Raw genomic sequence first — 17989 nt, 5'->3', positions numbered from 1 at the left:
GTGATCTTGTAGGTTTCCAAACCTATGCTTCCCTTGTTTACTTCCCGTTAAGCTCTTACATTATCTCATGCTCTCACATGCAAACCTAAAACATGCAGAGGACTTCAGACCATACTTGAACAACCCTAGAATAATGTTCTGAAGACTTGTAAATCCTGTCCACGCATCAGCACAGACTACATTGGATGCATACAGATTAAATGGATGCATATGCTTAAGAAGATCCCAACTAGCAGGAAGACTAGCAAACCCAATGAAACCAGCAGTGTTTTACAGTATACAATTATCACACGCACACACACTAGATCCTGCTTATGCATCAATCCATGAGGTCTGAATAAGCCTGCCATGGTAGTTACAATGTGTGCTGACAAAAGATCAACATAAGCCAAAGATGTTATGAAGCTCTTCCTTTCTTGCTGTCCTTTCTATTCTTTTGGTGGGACAATTCGATTTTCCTTTTTCTATTCTCCCGCAGCAGCAGAAAGAAGGAGAAGGGCGATTTGAAAGAGGGAGGGGAAATCATGGAGTACAGACCAAGGGCTTACCCCTTTTTTCTCCTTCCACTCAACTTCATTCATCTCCTCTCCAGGCCCAAAAAGCTGGTCAAAAACCTTTCCTACTTGCCTTGAAAAATAGGCAAGTGGAATCCCTAAAATAAAGCACATGAAAGGCAGCGAGATCCACCATGCAGTTGTACCCTCACCCTCCCCAAAGCGGATTTCCATTCTCTTCTGTAAGAATTTCTTCAATTCCATTAAAAAAGGAGCGACTTCAGGTGTGGCTGCATTGTCTCGAAGCTGAAGTCCTACTGCTATTTGAACCTGAAAGAAAGCAAAAGAAGATAATCAATCACAATGGGTCACCCTTTTCTAAACAACCAACCAAAATGTGTTCCTTCAAACACGCATACAGTAATGCAATTGCCAAAGACACACGTACCCGTTTTGGAAGTCTCTCCATAACAGGAAGACATATCCGAGCCAACAATTCTTCAATAACATTGCCCAAGGACTGGAAATACATATTTACAATAGGAGTCACTGCACCAGACTTCCAAATGCCAGAAAGTGCAGCAAAAGCCAACTTAAAAGGCAATAAGAAAAGTCGGGCTGGCTGCCATTCGCTGAAGGGTATCCACATGACTTCCACTGATGTAGAAACTCCAAATGTAAGCATCTTCAGATACAAGGCATCAAAGCCTCCATCATTTTGAAAGGTAGCATCATAAAGCTGTAGTCATAAGACAAAACAAGTTGGAACGTGCGAAGGTTTGAAGGAAAATGTCTCAACACAACATTCAGTTTAATGCATTTCCCTGACAAGCATAATGAAGAAAGTCAGCCTCACTCAAACAGTCCCTAGAACCTAGACAAAGGGCAACTATTACCAAAACAACAACAGACCATAGTCTGAGAAGATCGTTAGCTCAAGAACACCTGCATTCTCCTGCGGTATCCCCCTAGCATGGTCTGCAGATTATTAGAGCAAATAGGATACCATTACCCCTACACTTTCCTCTACAAAACACGTCACATATTTTGATATGTGCTGAAAAGTGCTATATGTTCCTGTGAAATGACTTTCTAAGAAATAAGGAGCAAATTGTCCCTTTGACATCCATATCAGATCACCCAAGCTAAAATATATACATATGCTAAGTTGTTAATTGGCTTGATGCAAATATTGCAATACCATAGGAATCCATGAATAGGAAGCTTTTACCTGTAAGGTAACACCCAATGGGTTAGGGAACACACCACCCACATTTCAGCACTTTCTGGTTGAGAATTTCAAAAATTGTTTGACAATGTGCATGAACGTTCTTCTTGATGACTTTTGTATTTACATCACTAAGGAGGCCCTTCTTTGATGTTAGAGAAGATATGCTTGAGGTCTCAAATCTCGAGACTTAAGTATCTCACTCAACTTGGCCAAGTGTGTATTCTATGTTAAGACAAGGGCAGTAATTGGTCATATGATTGCAAAAGAAGGAATTATGACTGAGTAGAAGCTATAGAGATTATGTTGAAACGTATAACTCTACATGAACTCTCGTTCTGCATTGGATGTGTCACCCTCTACAAGAGACTTAGGGAATTTCCCAGAGTTACAGAAACACTATATAAAATAACTCAGAAGGAGCCCCACTTCTTATGGACCAAGAAGCGAGCCAATGCATTCCAAGAGCTCAAGGATCGAGCAAAGAAGTTGCAAATCCATAGACCACCAAAATGGAATATTACTTTCCATGTGCAAAATTATACTTTCGTCACTACTTTTGCTCAAACCAAAGATAAGGTGAACTACCTGGTATACTACACCAACATGATGTCTGCCCAGCCCTAAATGCTATTATAGCATCATCAAGCAAGAGGCACTCGGTCTAATATGCAATGTTCAAAAATTCAAAAGATACTATTGACATGGCTAATCCCTCTGTTTTCTATATGGACAATCACGCTCTTAAGAAAAAGAACCTGCGAAACTCTCCGGGGGAAGGCTTCTTGACAAAAGGATAGGCAGTGGTCAGACGATGCAAAAGGAGGTGGCCACGCTGAGGTGCCTAATGGGGTGATTCTGATATTGAGAGGGATTGATATCAAAATTGATTGATCATTGCACCACAAAAGGATTTCCAAGGCAGACGTTGGACACCACCAAAGCGAACACAGCAGCAGCACGGCCTTTATCAAAAATGCTCGCACAGCTAAAAGAGCTCTGCCTTCAAGCTACACAAGTGAGAGAGACGAAATCATTTTGTCAACAAACACAATCTATGAAATTTAATAATCTATCACAGGTTGAATGCCAAGTGGTAAGATTTAATGCAACACCTACAAAAGGAGTAAGTACAAGGGAAATCCAGCACATTCAAATTAAAAATAAGGGTGAGGCTAAAGGATATGATGCCGGATTTTTTCAGAGTTAGACAACAATGCGAAGGATTTCTTGTAACTCTTTTTTGGGTGTAAATATCGATCTATAAGCCAAAAACTAATAATGAATATAGAAAGACAAGTCCTTATGGCATCCAGAGCAGTAAATTTCTTCTTTTTTCTCACCTAAAAAAAACATTAAAGTATCCAAGTGACATCTACAATGCAAAATGTACAAAACAAGCAAATACATGTGAATAGTAAAAAATTGAAAATGGAAGCAATGATAAAGAATTTGAGCCAAATCTTCCATGTCTTGTTGGAAATATGTTGTACCTAATGGTCATATTAATTTCAATATGTACTCATGAATGAAGTGTTTTCCACACATTCATGCGCCTATTAAAACCAAATTTGCCAAGCTTGGTTCTTCAAGATGAAATGGGCAATGCAGTGCTAGTTCGCATTTTGTAAGCGAGCAATCGGAGCAGTTTTACAGTTTTGCACATTACAAGCAGCTTGGACATGGACAATAGAGGAGCAGTGACATGAAGGCAGTCAAATTTCACTGATCAATTTCTAGAAGACGACATGTTTTTCAGGCAAGTGAAGGCTGTAAAAAAACGAAACCAACACCCCAAAAAGCTCACCCACAGCACAGAAGCAAAGAGAGAATCTTTGCAGCAGCATGAAGATGAAATCCATGGAGTAGACAGTCTTCTCTTGCGCTTAAGATTTGGTTATAGCATGAGCTCGCGCTTTTCCTTGCCCATATAGATATAAATACTACGAGCTTGCATTTGCTTACCCTAGATGACAAGAATCTTACTTTTTTTATTCATGATCAAAGCTTTGGATAACACAAAAGCAGAGAAATCAGAGATTTGCACAAGTAAAGGAATGCATGCCTTTGTGCTCAGAAAAGGGAATCAGATGCATTCTCAGTGCTTTTTGTAGCAGCCAGGAAAGGGGCAATACAGTTGTTGATGCTTTGGCAACCTTGTGGGTTTATGCCTTGAGTGGACAGCCCATTACTGGTACAAGTTCTGAATGCAATACACCTCTTGCTGAGGTATTTCTTTTGGGAAAGCAAAGGCTGGTGCATCAGTTGCTTACACTATATGTGAGAGAGTTGCAATTCTCACATTTTGGTTGCAGAAATGGCTTCACAGCAGCATGCCCAATCATCCCATGAGGGAATGGCACAGTCTGACCAGGTACAGCACGCAGAGGCTATACAGATAAATAAAGAGAATGCCTACAGAGAGTTGATTACTCAGTTGGGAGAGGCAACAAGCGATCCCTCATTTCGCAGGATGGTACAACCTCTCTTTGAGGAAAAACCAGAGAAGCCTCCCTCTGGAGTAGATCATGAAGAAGTGATGGGCAAATCGAGGAAAAGAGCAGGTTCTCTTCCCAAGAAGAAAAAGGCAAAGCATCATCACAGTTCATCCAGTTCGTCTTCTTCTTCTAGCTCTACCTCTTCATCCTCAACATCATCTTCTTCTTCTAGATCTTCAGAGCCAAAGCATAAGAAGAAGAAGAAGAAGAAGTCCAGCAGGAAGGCAGAGACTAAAGAATTCAAAGACGGAGGGAAGTCAGTAAGATTTGCCACTTACAATGGCCAGTATGGCCAAGCTGAAAAGGCAATGCAGTTCATAAGGCCGTTTGATGTTGCCTTCAGCCTGGAAAATTTCAGTGAGTCCTCAAAGCTTCGTATGGTTGGTTTGCACTTGATTGGTACAGCCAGTGCATGGTGGATAGCTAAAACAGCCAACTATGTAGCGCCCAGGAAATGGAAGGACTTCAAGAACGCTTTCTTTAAACAGTTTATTCCCAAACAGTTTCAAGATCATGTCCTTCTTGGTTGGGAGAGCATTCATATGGAAGCACAAGATACAGCTGAGTCTTACAACCAGAAATTTTGGGACGCATACTTGCACGTTTCGCCTTTAAAGAAAATTTGTGAATAATGTGATGTCTGCCAATGAACAGGACAACCACTACCCAGTAATCATGTCCCTTTAGCCAACTAGACCGTAGGAGACATTCTAGCATTGGGGACTCAACTTTAGGAGACCCTTCAAACAAGTCACCCAATCGACTCGGAACAAGTACATTATTGTGGCCAACGACTAAATTACAAAGTGGGCTGAGGCCAAGATGCTTCGTGATAATTCAGCACATAGCACTACTTGATTTCTATTAAAGAATGTTATATGTTGTTTAGATGCCCACTTGAGTTTGTAAATAACCATGGAACGCATTCGTTCAATCCAAAAAATTACCCATTCCCATTCGGGTAAAGCGTAAAGCCTTTCCCCAGCTTCTAGCTGCCCCCAACCAGAGAAGAACTTGAATTGGCAAGTAATGCCTCCGTTCTTCCTTCTCTTGGAACGCATTCGTTCAATCGAAAAAATTACCCATTCCAATTCAGGTAAAGCGTAAAGCCTTTCCCCAGCTTCTAGCTGCCCTTAACCGGAGAAGAACTTGAATTGGCAAGTAATGCCTCCGTTCTTCCTTCTCTGGATGAGAGCATGTTTTGGTGCGAACAAAGTATTCTCAATGCCAACTCAAGAGTTTCCAATGATGCATAGAACGGCTCTCACCTATTACCCTCGGTGTAATGGACAAGCCGAATCTACCAACAAGACTTTGAAAGGGTCCGGCCATTGGTCTAGAAGCAATAATGCCACTCAGAGTTCTTAGGGCCGAGCTTACGAGCATAGTGGTCGAGCATAATCTTAGAGAGGCTAAGACCATACAACATCTACTAAATCAACTTTTTCTTCTTGATAAGCTCTGTGCTCAAGCTACATCCACAAAAGGTAATCCACAGTAGAAAAAAAGCTTGGCATTACATAAAATATGGACCACAAAAACTTGTAGAACGGTATGTTGTTCCTTCTCTATATCCAAGCTAGGACCCAAGAAACCCAATCTCAAAATGGGATGGAATTTGGAATAGTTCATTGCGAGTCAATGAAGTTCACATAAATGAAATCTCGAGTATCCTGCTACTCAAGGTCGTCAACAGTAGCAAAATCAAACTACCCGAGCTGCAATCAAGTGATAGGTTTGTCGCAGCACCGCAATCCAAGAAAATGAATGCAAAGATTCCATGGGAGATAACTATGCATGATGAAGTGATACCATCATGAATACCGTTCACGCATGCGGACGTCTCAATTGACATGTGACCTAGGCTATAATACCAAGTGCTTCACTCATGAGCAATCTACAATCGCTGAGTGTAGGCACTCACTACGCACTACCCCCACTATCAATATTTACTGCTTCAAGCTTTGGAAAGTGATAATCCAAAAAATACTCTAAGACACAAGCTCAAAGCAAGCAGCAAAGAAAACAGCGCAGATGTAGACCCTTCATGCCATTAAGTGGAATTGAGGAAGCTTAAGAGTCACAACGCCAGATCAGTCCAAAGACCTTTAAAAGTCTTCATTGAAATATTTACAAAGAAGAGGAAGCAGCAGAGTTCATTGACACATCTGATGCAGGTAGAAAGCATGTGAGCGGGAGAGAGGGCTGCTTCTAGCCCTAATCAGTTGAAAGTCTGGCAAGCAAGGTAACAGTGAGGAGCTATGGACCAGATGCATTCGAGGTTCATTGCTTGGGGTCGCAGTGACTATGGACCGAGGAGTTCGAGTTCATTGTACGGGGTTCCTGTATGTGATGAGTTCACCGTCAAGATACACGACGTGGTGTGTTCCACAGTTCATATTACTCCATTGGGGACTTAATGCGACTGGCTTGGGAAATCACAATTGAGAACGACTCTTTCACAGTTCAGGATCCCGGCCATCTGGAGCTATCTCCTTCGACACTCCTATATGTGCTATCCTGGAGGGTCCATGGTGGCATCTTCAGCTTGCTTCTTCAGATCACCTGCTCAATTTGAGCTGCAGAGAGGGTGTTAGAGTTACGTGCATCTCATCATGACTGAGCTTCTATGTGGGTGTGCCCGCCCTTTTCAGGATAGGTTAAACTCGGCATTTGTGCCTATTTCATGGCTGTTTTGCAGGGTATTATGGCCCAATTTACAGGCCAAGAGGGCCAACCCATTTCAGGGCTTGACTCTGGTTGGGTCAACCGACCCAGTCTGGGTCAGTTGAGTGACCCTGGAGTCAGCCATATGGCAGCCACTGGGTCGGCCACTGCCAGGCCTTTATAAGGCCCAGCCCACCTTCGTTGTTGGCACCTTGTGGAGCTTGTGTTATCTCTTCTAATTAGGGTTTTCCCTTGCCGCAATAGACAGTTGCCATTGCCTCTGATCTCTCTCTCTCTCTCTCTCTCTCTCTCTCTCTCTCTCTCTGTGCTGCATGCTTCCACACTTCTCCGCTCTCAAAAATACTGCAGGATAAAAGTAAAGGACATGACACTGAATCAAAGACAAAAGTGGAAGGATGGACCTCAAGCTGTTGAGCATTGAATCAAGTGCGAGTATAGAATTTGCACAAGACGTTTCATGCAAAAGGACAAAACACAAATCAAAACAAAGAAAGAAAAGTACAAATCTCTAGAAGCAGCATGCATGTTTGAGCTAAAAATAAGATGATGGGCCTCAAGTCATTTCGCATTGCATCAAGCATGAACATATAATTTCACCAAACAATTCATGCAAAAGGACAACATAAAAAATATATCGAAGGAAGAAATATGCAAACGTCTAGAAGCAACAGACTGCTGCCAAAGAAAATGAAAATGATGCACACTCATAACAAGCATAAGCCATCAGGTAAGGTCTTTTTCAAAATAACCCACGATCTAAGTGGCAAGTTGAGGTTGTCCAAAGAACGCTAGTTTACTAACACCAACTGTGATGAGCAAAAGTATGAAACTACATGATGTGCAGGGAGACAAGGCAAGGTGAACAGAACCTTCTGCATATGAGCCCTGGGGACCAATGACATTTTTTTAATTTCATTAAGAATATACAAAGAGGCCATTGCATAGCCCTCAGCATTATTTCTGGAGTTGCAACACCACATAATGCTGAAAGTGTTGGAATAAGGGAGTATCCCATTTCACAGAAATACTTCAGAATTAACGAGCACTCAACCTCCAAAAAGACTTGCGTAACTTGGTTCTCTGTTTTTCTCCAGCATGAATATCACCAGTAATGCAGAAGATAATGCTTTGAAAATTTTTCCCTTTGAGGACCTGGTATAAATGTTATAGCTAGCTAACATTACTTCTCATTTATAGTTTGTAAAGGTGCTGTGTCTGAGTGGCTTGTTGTGCATTCTGGCACAAAGGAGTTCAGTAGTACTAAAAAGCCACCAAATCATTTTCATCCAGTCATACCTGTGCAAGATACCAGTTATTAATCTTGTACACTTTAAAATATACACTTTTGCTGGTGCCTTATAAACATGCAAGAGGTTAACATCATGACGAGGAAAAGTTGTTAAATAGGACAAAAGAGGATTAAAGCCATCGCCCCACGGCACTTAACCTGAAGATCAGCATAATAAACTCGATCGTTCCCCTTCAGTTTTAAATACATCACACCCCTGTCATGTCGAATACGAGCACTCTCTACAAGCTTTTTCTCTACTGCATATTCAAGAGCTTCGGGTGGCATCGTCCATCGTCTGTGTTTTTCATCATACCAAGTACGCACCAGTACTCTGTCTCTATACTTGAGGATTTGTTCCTGCAGAGAATTTTTTTATTAAAAAAAGACAAAGTAAGTAAAACAAACCAAAACAATTGCAGCATCTTGAAAAATTAGACACTACACAACAATTATCAACGCCAATCAAGTAATTATTTAAATGTATCCTAGATTGCACCTCTCTCTCTCTCTTTCTCTCAAAGGGGTAGGGACAGATCAGAGAAGGGGGGATTGAGGAGAGGAAGGGAGAGAAGGAAGGAGAATAGGTAGGAGAGAGAGGGGGGCGGGGGGGAATTGGGAGAGAGTGTAGGCAAGGAGGAAGGAGGGAGTAGATAGGACTAGATGTCACATCAAAAAGTACACAATAAGTGATGGATGGGAGTCCCTCCACATTTTCCACCTAAAGGGCTACTAAAATAGCCCTTTTCCCCCTTCATTACAGATATCCCTTCCCATAGAATTTTGCCCTCAAAATTACATGTACCAGGTGCTACGCAAGGGTGCTAAGACATCCAAGTGATGTGATCAGCCTGGGAAAAGATAGGGGTACTCCTGGACGATACTCTTTGGCTGCCATGATTGTTCGTCCTTTGTGAGCCCTTTCCATCTTATGAGGTACTCAATGTATACCCTGTTTTGCAGAGTACTCGTTCTCTGAAACCCACAATGCACTCGGGAACATAGAGCATAAGACCCTCCTCATCCATAGGTGGCAACTCAGGTAGGACATGTACATGCTGTCCCACATGTGGCTTCGGCAAGGATACATGGACTACCAGGGCAATCTATGCGTTGGTAGTGGGCTGCTAGAAGCTCAAAAACGAATTTCGTTTTGTGCCAAGACCCTCCAGATCAGTTCGTTTTCTGCTGTATACCTGCTGTCCACGCTCTCCAAAGCCCCCAGGATTGATTCGCAATTCTTCTAGGAGCCTTCCAAGTCAGGCACCATCAGTCTCACAACTTCTCAGGGCTGTTTTGAGCTCCCAACCAGGCCGATTTGCTTCCAAACTGGGCAAGATCCTGAGTCGCACCTGCCAAGGGTCTTCCGTGGCTGCTAGACTTGTTGTTTACCAGTGTTGCTTCCAGATCCTTCCTAGAGTCAACACACAGTTTTTGCAGAATTCACATATGTTCTAAGCAGTTTGGAGCCTCCAAAGTGTGTGAATTCTCTATTGGAGGTTGCCAGGGTGCTAGAAAGCTTCCAATTCAATTCGCCTACCAGGATTGGGATGCCAGGAGATAGAGGGGGGGGTGCAAGAAGGATGTCGATTTGCTGCTTTTCACCTCTGAGTTCTTGTTGGTTTTTTCCTAGGGTTTGGTTGAGCCAGAGGTTGCCAGATACTAGGTATTTTGGTTGTTAGATGCCCTACTCTTACCTGAGAATGCCCACAGGTTTTTGCCAGGATGGCCATGGAATTTGCACTGGGTTTTGATGCCTTTGCCAGCCACGGTAAGACTGCTTGAGTATTCAGTTGATTAATCTCTCGAGTGCAAAGTCAAGGCTTTGCTGTATTTTGATCTCACTGAAAATAATTAAAGAAATAGCTCGCAAGGGGCGCCAACGATTTTGGGGGCAATCTAGATGGTGTCTAGTGCAGACCAAGGGCATTCTAGCTCTTGGATTGTGTGTTGGGAAGCTTATTTGTTTGCTGTCTTGAATTTTCTAAGTGGCTGTAATTAAGTGATTTGCTCATTATTTCGGATTTACTGCCCTTTGTAGAACCCAAAGGCTGGTGACAACAGTGCTAGTATGAGCAAAGTACCCACTGCTGTAAATAACTCCTGCCAAAAGTGACCCATAAATTTTGCATCTCTATCATTGACAATTTCTTGAGGAAAGCAATGATGCTTAAAGACATGCTCAATGAATTGCCAAGCAACCTGTGATGCTGAATAACGGGTCTGCGTGGGTATGAAGTGGGCCCGTTTTGTCATTCTATCCACCACAACATAGATGTTGTCCCATCCCCTCTCAGTAGAAGGCAATCCTGTGATGAAATACATTGCTATGTGCATCCATTTGCCCTCTGGAATGGATAATGGCTGCAAGAGACCTGCGGGTAATTTGTTGTCCACTTTATTCTATTGGCAAGGCAAGCATTCAGCCACGTACTTAACCATATCCCGCCACATGCCTTCCCAAATAAAGCTCTATTTGATTCTCTCAAGTCTAAGTGGCACCCGCATGTCCAACCATGGGAGAGGAGTGCATTTCTTGCAAAACCAGCTGTCTATATTGTGAGTCTAGCACTGTCCTTGCACAACAACAGCCCATTATGCAATTTGCATTCCGGATGACCCTTGCTAGAAGGCTTCTGCAAATCTAACATTATGGGAGCTGCCTTAGAATTCTGCATATACTCTTTCTGAATGACATGAATCCAATCCTGATATGGAAGAGATAGCAGACAGATTGCAAGCCCACATCCTGGACAAGGCATCTGCGACCACACTTTCCTTCCCCTTTCTGTGCTCAATGTTAAAATCATAGGATTGAACTGCAGCCAACCACCTCTTTTGCTTATATGACAAATTTGGCTGAGTGAGGAAGAATCTAAGTGTCCTAAGATCTGTTTTCACCTTAATTTTGCTCCCATACAGATAGTGGTGCCATTTCTTGAAAGCATGCAAGATAGACAACATCTCTTGATCATAAACATGATAATTGAGTTGGCATCAAACTTCATGCTTTCAAAGGCTGTTACCCCGTGTTCCTGGACAGCCCCCAATCCTTTGCCACTGGCATCTACCTCCAATGAAAGGACGTGAAAAGTCAGGGCATAACAAGATAGGTGCATGAGTGAAAGCAAATTTCAGGTCTTTGAAATTGCATTGTGCTCCCTTGGACCACATAAAAGCATCCTTCTTCAAGAGGTGAGTAAGAGGAGCTACCTCTTGGCAAACTTGCGAACAATGCGCCTATAGAAGAAAGCAAGACCTAAAAATCCTCTCAACTGAGCTGGGGTTTTTGGGCTGTGGCCAATCTTTAAAGCATTTCACCTTTGCGAGATCCACCCGAATGTCATGTCTACTCACATATGCCCCAAGTACTCAGCCTTCTCCACCATAAAAGTGCATTTTCTGACCTTTGCATAAAGCTGATGCATCTGCTTCACATGCTTAATGTGCTCCTGCCTATCCTTGCTGTAAATGAGGATATCATCAAAGAAAACCAGCACGCATCTGAAGAGAATTGGCTGCAATACCTGGTTCATCAATGCCTGGAAGGTGGCTAATGCATTAGTCAATCCAAAAGGCATCACCTTGAATTCACACAAGCCCCGTTCTGTGCGGGAATGTCGTCTTGTGCTCATCATCCTGATTTGATGGTAGCGAGACCTCAAATCTATCTTCGAGCACCCTTGAGTTCATCGAACAGGTCATCAATCATGGGGATTGGAAACCTGTTCTTGATAGTGGCCTTGTTGAGATCCCTGTAATCAATGCACATGCGGTACGTTCCATCTTCCTTCTTCACCAGAAGCATTGGGGAGAAAAAAGGAGAAGTGCTATGAGAGATGAAGTCTTTCTCGACCGATTCCTGTACCTATACTGCCACTTCCTCCCGCTCAACTTTAAAAAGATGGTATGGGGCTTTGTTTATGGGCTTAATGCCAGGCTCCAGAGCAATGGCATGATCCAAATCCCTCTTGGGAGGCAATTTGGATGGCATATCAGCAAATTTAGAGAGCATTTCTGCATATCCAAGTCATCCACATGGGAATGCTTCCCTTCTGAGCTACAAACACATTCAATGATCAAAAGGAAACTCAGCACCCTTCGTGGCTCCACTGTCTGGATCTTCTTCTTGCTCATGTGCTCCCTCCATCTCATCATGAGAGGCATCTAGGAAGTCTGTAGCATCTACCAATTCCTCATCGCCAGATAGCTGCACCAATGTTGCACATCTTGCAAACAGCTCGATGCTCAATTTGATCTCTGATTTTTCATTCCTAGCATTTGTCTTGCCTCCTAGCTTGGCATCAGGATATTTGTAGGGCTTCGCATACAGCATCTTGCTGCCCAATACAGATGGAAATCTGGAGAATGGTGCTGCCGCAGATTTCTTATCATGCCAATCAGCTCATTTAGGCTTCTTTTCATACTCATATGTAGTCCCATTATTGCTGCCCATTGCATATAGGCAGCATCTGCATGGCTGCCACATGTTGGATAGTGCCGAGTGCAGGGGGTCCCAATCCCCTGTATTATAGCCACGCTCTTCCTCCAAAGCCTCCCAAAAAATCTCGGGAGGGATACTCTGGAGGTCTTCAATTCAGCCGTATGTACAAGGACCTCAAGCATACCATATTGCTCATGGGATTAGTCCCCTTCCATCAATACACGTGTATGAAGCGCATGAGACCATTCACACCCACAAGGGGGTCGGCCCATATTCCAACATTGCATCTGCTGGCAAACTTAAACCTGTGAGCATAATCCTGCATATGCATGCCAACAAAAATGTGTGCCCGATACAGTCAGGAATCTGGTGAATAGTGCTGCTGTAGATTTCTTATCATGCTAATCAGCCCATTTAGGCTTCTTTTCATACTCATACGTAGTCCCATGAGTGTTGCCCATCGCATTCTTATATCTACTGGCATACTTAGGCTCAAAGACCTGTGCGAGTTGGGCAGCTCGCTCAATGGTCTGAGGGTTATGTGACATCTGCAGCCAAAAGAGAGTGCAGTCCTTGTATGAAACGCAGCAATTTGCCCTTTTCAGATATATCCTGCACAAACAAAGAGAGCACCGCAAATACTCCTCGACCAAGTGTGTCACTCGTGTTAAGGGATCACTACATGACAGCGATGACACTGCTCAGCGTGAGCATGTGCCTACCACAGTGGGTGCACCCATTGGTGGTACAGAAGTTCCTACCACTCAGCCCCTCTCTCTTGCATCTCGGGACGCACAAGCTCCATGATACATTTCTTGAGTTGGGGCAGTAGATTGGTGAGCATATCTCTCAGTGGATTGGCCAACAGCTCGGCGCATTATCTGACAAGGTCAAGCAGCCTATGCCTTAGCATGGGGACCAATCGGACAGCCAGGATGCATTCTTTGCACCAAGTGGGGGTTTTATGGCAGATGCTCGACGCTCAGCAGGATTTCAGCCCTTTGCTTCCTTCTACAGCGCTTTATTCTCTACAGCTCCGACCCTGTTATTAGACTTGAGACCATCCTTCAATTTATAGCTCTCTGCACCTTTGCAGATAGAGCAATCTATTTTCGGCCGACCCACTGATGTTGCATGTATGCACGAGATCTAGATTATCACACCTTCTTGTCATATAATGATATCTTATGATGCTTGTCGATGTAGAAGCTCGAGAGGAAGCTCCATGGAGAGGCTCCAAAACGGACCCCAAATGACTTCAAAAGGGGCTTGCCTCGTTCTCTCTTCTTTTTTGGGGGGTGTGGGGGGGGATCCTAAGCCACCTGGGACTGGTAGGACAGTCCTAACCTAAGACCCATAGGATTGTTAGTACACTCAGTTAGCCTAACCTAACCCGTCTAACTTGTAATAGAGTCGACACATCGACAAAAAATGTTACAAAATTGCATTTCCAATATTTCTTGCTATGGAAATTAATTTATTTTAGTCAAGTGCGACTATGGCAAAGTATTCCATAGAAGCGCACCGGACGCGACAGGGGTCCTAGTGGATGCTTTGTAGGGTTTAGTTGGGAACGCCTAACTACCTGTGTTTTTGCTAGCCTAGATGGTTAGTATTGTGGGTGATTCTATGTTATACTAATGTCGCTAGTGTTACTGGTGTTATTGCAATTGGTCGCAAGGTGTGTATTTTGATGTTTGTATCTCAAGCGTACAACTGTGTTGGGATTAGTTTGTGTGATGATTCATCAATTGTTGTAACAACTAGCACAATTGGCAGCTTGAGTACACATGATGAGTTGGATAACAAGGAACGAAGATGGTGAAGGTGATTTGGATTGATCAAAGTATCGAATGGTTGCCAAAGGCCATGGGCCACATTGTAAAGTAATAAATATTAAGCCGTGGGCTAATTTATTTTATTAATTATGGATGAGGGCATATTAAGCCTTGTGATATTTTGAGCTCGTGGAGCTATGTTGAGAAATCCCTCTAATGGTGGACAAGGAATGCTTTTGGATATACTATTATTGGCTCTTTGCTTTTTTGGAATTACAATTATATATACTCTAGATGGAAAGCAAGAGCCACCATCTAGGGGGGGCAGATTGGACCCCATGCAGTGTCGCTCTCTCTTCCTCTTCTCTCCCCCACTTGTTTCCTTGTTCTTGGTTTCTATGGTTTTGATAAATCTTGAATTTGTGAGTAAGTTTGATTTCAATTTTCGTAATGGTATCAAAACCTGGCTACGCTCTAGCCTGACCATGGGAGGCAAGCGACACGATTTTCTCCAATCTGATGAAACAGTCGTTCTCATAATGTTCTTCATGATTGTTTCGACTACTTGATCGCTAGGTTTTGAGTTCGTATGCAAAAGTTATCAAAGATGCTTTGAAAATAAACGCTGAAATTTATAGTTATTTCTTTTCACTGCATATTGTCAACAAATTGGTAGAAGCAGTCTTTGGATAGGAAGATGAACAGCCACGACCAAAGATGACTTAATCTTAGGGCATGAGGATAGAAAACATTCATATTCCTATAGAATGAAGGATATTTGAAGTAATAGTAGCAACATGTGATTTTAAGAATGGAAGTCGTATGAAAATCACAATAGGGTGCTCATCAAATCGTCAACCCTTGCAGCTGACCTCTCTCGTGACACTGTCCGTGACTCTATGACTCTGTCGCGACCTACTCGCCCTTGCTATGCATCGTCGTGATGCCGTCATGCTGCACTACGTTGCTGTAGCCTGCCGCCCTCGTCGCACCGCCACAGCCCGTCCAACCTTGCCAAAACAACCTTAGTCCTCACCTGTTTCCTAGGTTAAGTTAGCCAGGGTTAGTTTGGTTGGGTCCCCCCCCCAAAAAAAAGGGGATAAAAAGTTCACTTTTCAACCTCTTTTTGGGGGCCTTTCACAGCCCGTTTGGACACTGGTGGTACGGAGGTTCCTTCCACTCGGCCTGTCTCTCCTGCATTCCGAGAAGGGCAGGCAACGCAGACACAGTTTCTGGATGCCCTTTCCTCTATGTTCCAAGGTGCTTTCCGCTAGATAGGACAGGAGTTCAGCCATGGCTATGCACGATACCGCTCTTGCCCAGATGAGACAGCAGATTGGTCAGCAGATCACATCTGCCATTGCTATGCAAGATAAGGATAAGCAGCCCGCACCCCAGCAAGGGGACCACTCAGACAGCCAGGATGTTTTGTCTGCTCCACGCAAGGGTTTTATGGCAGATGCCCGTTGTGCCTATGAGCATCAGTCTTCTGAACCATTGCATGTACCCCACCATGGGGATTATCTAGACTTCTATGCAGGCTGAGCCGTCTCTTTTGGGCCGACCCGTTGGTGTGCATCTCGTAAGTGTTCCTTTCACAGTACCAGCGAGTATGCCTGGAGCTGGCTTTGGTTTATATGGCAGCCCACACCCCTGGGAGAAAGGTCAGTCCTCTTTTGAGCCCTTTGGTATGCCATCATTTCAGAGAGATGCATTTGGCAGAGAGACCCAGCCCGAGGTTCATGCACCTATCGCCTGCCAGCAAGCACATATAGCCAGACGCAGCCAGTGCATCAAATGGCAGCAGCTACTACGCCTGGTGGGCAGAAAGCCACTTTTGATGACATGTTGGCAAATTCTTTGCGTTCATATAAGGCCCTACTTAAGGCCATCAAACTTGAGATGCCCTTCTCCAATTATGTGAACCTCAAGCGTAATGATGCCTCCACTTCTGAAGGTTACACACACAAGAATTATGCAGCCAAGGATATCAAGGACAAACTCACAGTGCATAAGTTTAAAGGGGACACTCGCACTCCCAATGAGTTGGAGGAGTGGCTCACGAAGCTGGAAGACTATTTCTGCTTCTACCCCAAGTCTGAGGAGGAGCGCATCATTTTTGCAAGTTATGCCCACACATGGTGGTGATACATGAGGGATTCGCCTCAGAGACCAACCACTTGGAGGGGTTTCAAAGCATTGATGGTCACTACATTTGAATCCCCACTTGTCTTGGATCAATACTTGGCTGAATATTATGCCTTGTCGCAGAAAGGTACAGTCCAAGCGTACTTGCAGCGCTTTTAAAGGCTTTCGCTGTTTGTGCAGGACCTATCTGAAAAGGGAAAGCGGTTGCGTTTCATCCATCGGTTAAGTCCTTCTCTCACTGTAGATGTAAAGGCACATAACCCTCAAACAATTGAGTGTGCAGCCCAATTGGCAAAGGTATTTGAGCCCAAATATGCCAGCATATATAAGATGACAGCAGGCAACGCATATGGGAATGCAAATGAGGCTAAGAAGAAGCCTAAAGTGACTCATTGGAATGAAAGAAAATCAGCAGCAGCACCATTTCCGAGATTTCCCACAATTACAAAAAGCAAGATGCCATATGCTAAGCCATACAGGTCATTTGATGCTAAGCCAAGAGCTAAGCCAAGTGTTGGGATTGAAAAATCAGAATTTAAACAACACAGCAAGGCTATTATGACAGCAGAAAGAGGGCAAACTTATACTTTTAAGTGTGGTGAGTGTTGAAAATGGGGAGAGGGTGAGAGATGTGGAAGGGAGAGTGTGAGAGCACACACACACACACGCAGGATAAGCAACAAGAAGTGTGGGGATAAAAGGTATGTGTGTACCTCCCCTAGCACACAGTGAAGCTTTTATATGAAAGGATAAGGTTACAACACTAAGTACGGTGTACTTAGTGTACTTAACAAATAAAGTACTAAGTGTACTTAACTGTACTTGGGTGGCCATAGAGCCTTTACCCCAACAACCTCCCACTTAAAGGCAATATGCCCTCAAGTAAAAATAAATGAGGCTCAACCTATACCCATCAACTGTCGGCAATGTGCAAACCGCTCTGCAGGCAAGCCTTTTGTCAACAGATCTGCTGGATTATCATCTGTGTGAATCTTGACAAGCTGAATCAGCTTATCATCTATCACTTCCCTGATGAAGTGATACTTCACATCAATGTGCTTTGTCTTTGCATGAAAGACAGGATTGTGTGCCAACTGAATAGCACTCTGACTGTCACAATGCAACAATGGAATATCACCTGTAATGCCCAAATCTTCCACTAGCCGAGATAACCATAAGGCCTCTTTGCATGCCTCTGTGGCTGCAATATATTCAGCTTCCGTAGTAGACAAGGCTATGCACTACTGCATCCTTGACATCCATGACACTGCATCTCCAGTGAATGTATAAACATAACCGGTAGTAGACTTCCGGTTATCGGGATGACCAGCAAAATCTGAATCCACATAACCATGCACCTTTGCATCTCGCTTGCCAAAGCATATGCACAACTCCTGTGTGCCCTTCAGGTATCTCATGATAC

General features: G+C 43.6%; 1 protein-coding gene across 4 annotated transcripts in view; it reads right to left on the bottom strand.

The window, feature by feature from the left end:
• EMB2458 (FtsH extracellular protease family) overlaps nt 1–17989 on the bottom strand; it is a 190587-nt gene that overhangs the window by 153772 nt on the left and 18826 nt on the right. For all 4 annotated transcript variants that reach the window (XR_015542871.1, XR_015542870.1, XR_015542872.1 and 1 more), the window contains exons 4-6: nt 8356–8556; nt 943–1233; nt 549–824 (exon numbers count right to left, since the gene is read on the bottom strand). Coding sequence is in view for 1 of the 4 variants with exons in the window: in XM_087391371.1 (XP_087247497.1) it covers nt 549–824; nt 943–1233; nt 8356–8556 (768 nt within the window). In the remaining 3 variants the exon portion in view is untranslated. The remainder of the gene's footprint in view (nt 1–548; nt 825–942; nt 1234–8355; nt 8557–17989) is intronic.

Source organism: Dipteris shenzhenensis, chromosome 20 (assembly GCF_047967505.1).
Source record: "Dipteris shenzhenensis isolate YYH24624 ecotype China chromosome 20, Dip_SZ_1.0, whole genome shotgun sequence".
NCBI lineage: Eukaryota > Viridiplantae > Streptophyta > Polypodiopsida > Gleicheniales > Dipteridaceae > Dipteris > Dipteris shenzhenensis.
Note: the sequence above shows the minus strand (reverse complement) of the source record. Positions and strands in the feature narration are given on the sequence as shown.